The sequence below is a fragment of the Etheostoma spectabile genome, chromosome 15, assembly GCF_008692095.1.
Source record: "Etheostoma spectabile isolate EspeVRDwgs_2016 chromosome 15, UIUC_Espe_1.0, whole genome shotgun sequence".
Taxonomy (NCBI): Eukaryota; Metazoa; Chordata; class Actinopteri; order Perciformes; family Percidae; genus Etheostoma; species Etheostoma spectabile.
Genome location: NC_045747.1, coordinates 7,879,314 through 7,881,803, shown reverse-complemented (window position 1 = coordinate 7,881,803; position 2,490 = coordinate 7,879,314). Strand labels below are relative to the sequence as shown.

Sequence of the window (2,490 nt, the reverse complement as noted above, 5' to 3'; positions counted from 1 at the left end):
TCCCCAGCAAGATGCTAACTATACTGGGGTGATGATGAAAGCAGATAGCATGCAGTAACATTTGTCAGACAATGGACCATCTTCTGCCACTTTTCTTTGTGTGAATAATTTCATTGGCATGCTATAAGTTTGATAGCACTAATGTTTGCTCCAGGTGTGTGTGAGGATAAGTAATGTCTGAGTGATTAGTGGCTGATGTCATTATTCACAACCACAGTGCAAGAGCACACCTTTTGACCTAAGCTGTGGACTTAAAGGGCATACATGCTCACACAAGCCTGCTTGCTAATGTATGAGTTTATTGTGTTATCATGATGATAAAAGTGCATTATAATTAGTAGAGAGTATAGATGGGATTGTTTGTAGTACATGACTTTGAGTTTTGTGTTGTGTTTCTGTAGGGGCTTTGCAGTGCCAGCACAGTTTCCCTTCCTGAAAGCCTGCTCTTTGTGTCCACCCTGGATGGAAACCTGCATGCTGTTAGCAAGAAATCCGGCTCTATCAAATGGACTTTGAAAGAAGGTAAGAGGAGAAAGTGCAGTGTGCTTTTGTTGTGGTGCCACAGGTAAAACAATGAGATGAGCTCCCATTGGTGTTTTTCTTTTAACCACAATGAAGTGATTGTGGCTTTAGTCATTTCCAATGTCAGGGTATAGCACAACAAATCAGTAATACTTTAACTAAAGAATTAAAGGAAGTGGGGGGTCACATGTGAGACTTTGATGCCAAATCAAAGCTCTGTTACTTGTCTGAATTGCTCTATTGGTTAGAACAAAGATGTTTTTGCACCAGCAGAATTTAAACCAAAAGATTTTTTAAATGCATTACCACTCCTAATAGAAAAGGATTAAATTTCAGTCACTAATACCTTCTATTGCAGTTTAAGGTGTGTTTACCCCAGTAATGCTTCTAAACATGGGAGTTAAACAGGCAAATATTTTTTAATTATAACCGGTTGAGAAACAAAACAAATTCTTAAAACTGATTATTTAAAAGAAAACATGGTACCTGTAATTAAATTTTGTCAAAAATTACAGATAGGGCTTTTTGGTATTACTAATTATACTTATTTATTATAATATAGGAAATGTTTTTAGGGATTAAGCCAAGGCAATGCTGTGGGATGTTGTGCTAGGCATGGAAACTGGATAATTATTAACCAAGAGAGGGGAAAGAATAGCATGTAATCAAGGTCAGAGTGGGCAAGGGAAAGTAACTTTGCTGTAGTGTCAACTGCACGCACAGCGTGTACTATGAATGGTAATGTAGACACTATACGATGGGAACTTCATTATAGGGCTGCACGATTATGGCCAAAATGATAATCACGATTATTTTGATCAGAATTGTGATCACGATTATTCTCACGATATAATTTGTTGATTTTAACCAAAACAAATTTTATTGTCACATAAGCTGTTTATCACTGCTTTTAAATCTATATTATGTTACAATCTTCTTATCTATACCTGGAGCATTCTATGAAATTACGCATTTAAAAAGAAATCGCTCGATCACGCAAATTTGATCGTGGGACGTCAAAATCGTGATTAAAATTTGATTAATTGTGCAGCCCTACTGCATTAGATACGATACACTGGATATTTATTGAAACTTTTGCTGAAAACGTCCATCTAAGGTATGCTGTTGTTTCAGGTAGTTAATCTTTCTTAGAATAAGAGATACATATCATATGACAATTAAAGACTGTTCTGACTTTCCTGTTCTAAGCGTTCAGTTTCTCACATTTTTAAGGATCACAAAATTTCATGAGATATCTAAACTACTGTGGTTTGAACCCACAAATCTTGCTTAGGTCCACCTAATACCCAAGTCATTAATAATCAGAGGCAGAGACTGCTTCCTCCGCATCATCTGTTTTTCTGGAAGAGCTATTGAATATAAATTTGACCAGTTCTGTACCAGGCCTCACACACACCTGTAATTGTGCTCCAGTCAGGCAGCCATACACCCACATAATGAAGGGGAAGCAGAAATCTTTTCCCTGGACAAAGACAATACAAGCCCACATGCATGTCCTCTCCCTGTTTGCTTGTCACTCCCTGTCGGCTTTGCAAACATGTATTTATGTAAACGCTTATTGTGGTTAGCGTATTTTCATGAAACCATTGTTTTCTCACCACCTTCTGCAATTACACCTAACGAATGCTGATGCTTCTTGAGCACAAGAGTCAATGACCACCTTCAGGTAATCCAATGCCTCCCCCTGCTATTGTTGACCTCTTCAGGCACCTCCACAGAGATCAGCACCATCTGGTCCACGCCCTGTATGTTCACACTGCAGGGAGGTGTGTTTGTCTAGTAGCATTAGAGGTCAGGGCCTTGCTTTGTCTTCTGGCTTAAAAAGCTATTGTAGTATTGTAACCTTCTCACTATAGCTGAACTTAGTTTCAAGTGTGTATGTATATGTATGTATGTATGTGTGTGTGTATGTGTGTGTGTGTATATATATATATATATATATATATA

At 37.8% G+C, this 2,490-nt stretch overlaps 1 protein-coding gene across 2 annotated transcripts in view; it reads left to right on the top strand.

Annotated features, from left to right (window-relative positions):
* ern1 (endoplasmic reticulum to nucleus signaling 1) overlaps positions 1–2,490 on the top strand; it is a 23,239-nt gene that overhangs the window by 7,909 nt on the left and 12,840 nt on the right. For both annotated transcript variants that reach the window (XM_032538151.1, XM_032538152.1), the window contains exon 2: positions 402–522. In XM_032538151.1, coding sequence (XP_032394042.1) covers positions 402–522 — 121 coding nt within the window. The remainder of the gene's footprint in view (positions 1–401; positions 523–2,490) is intronic.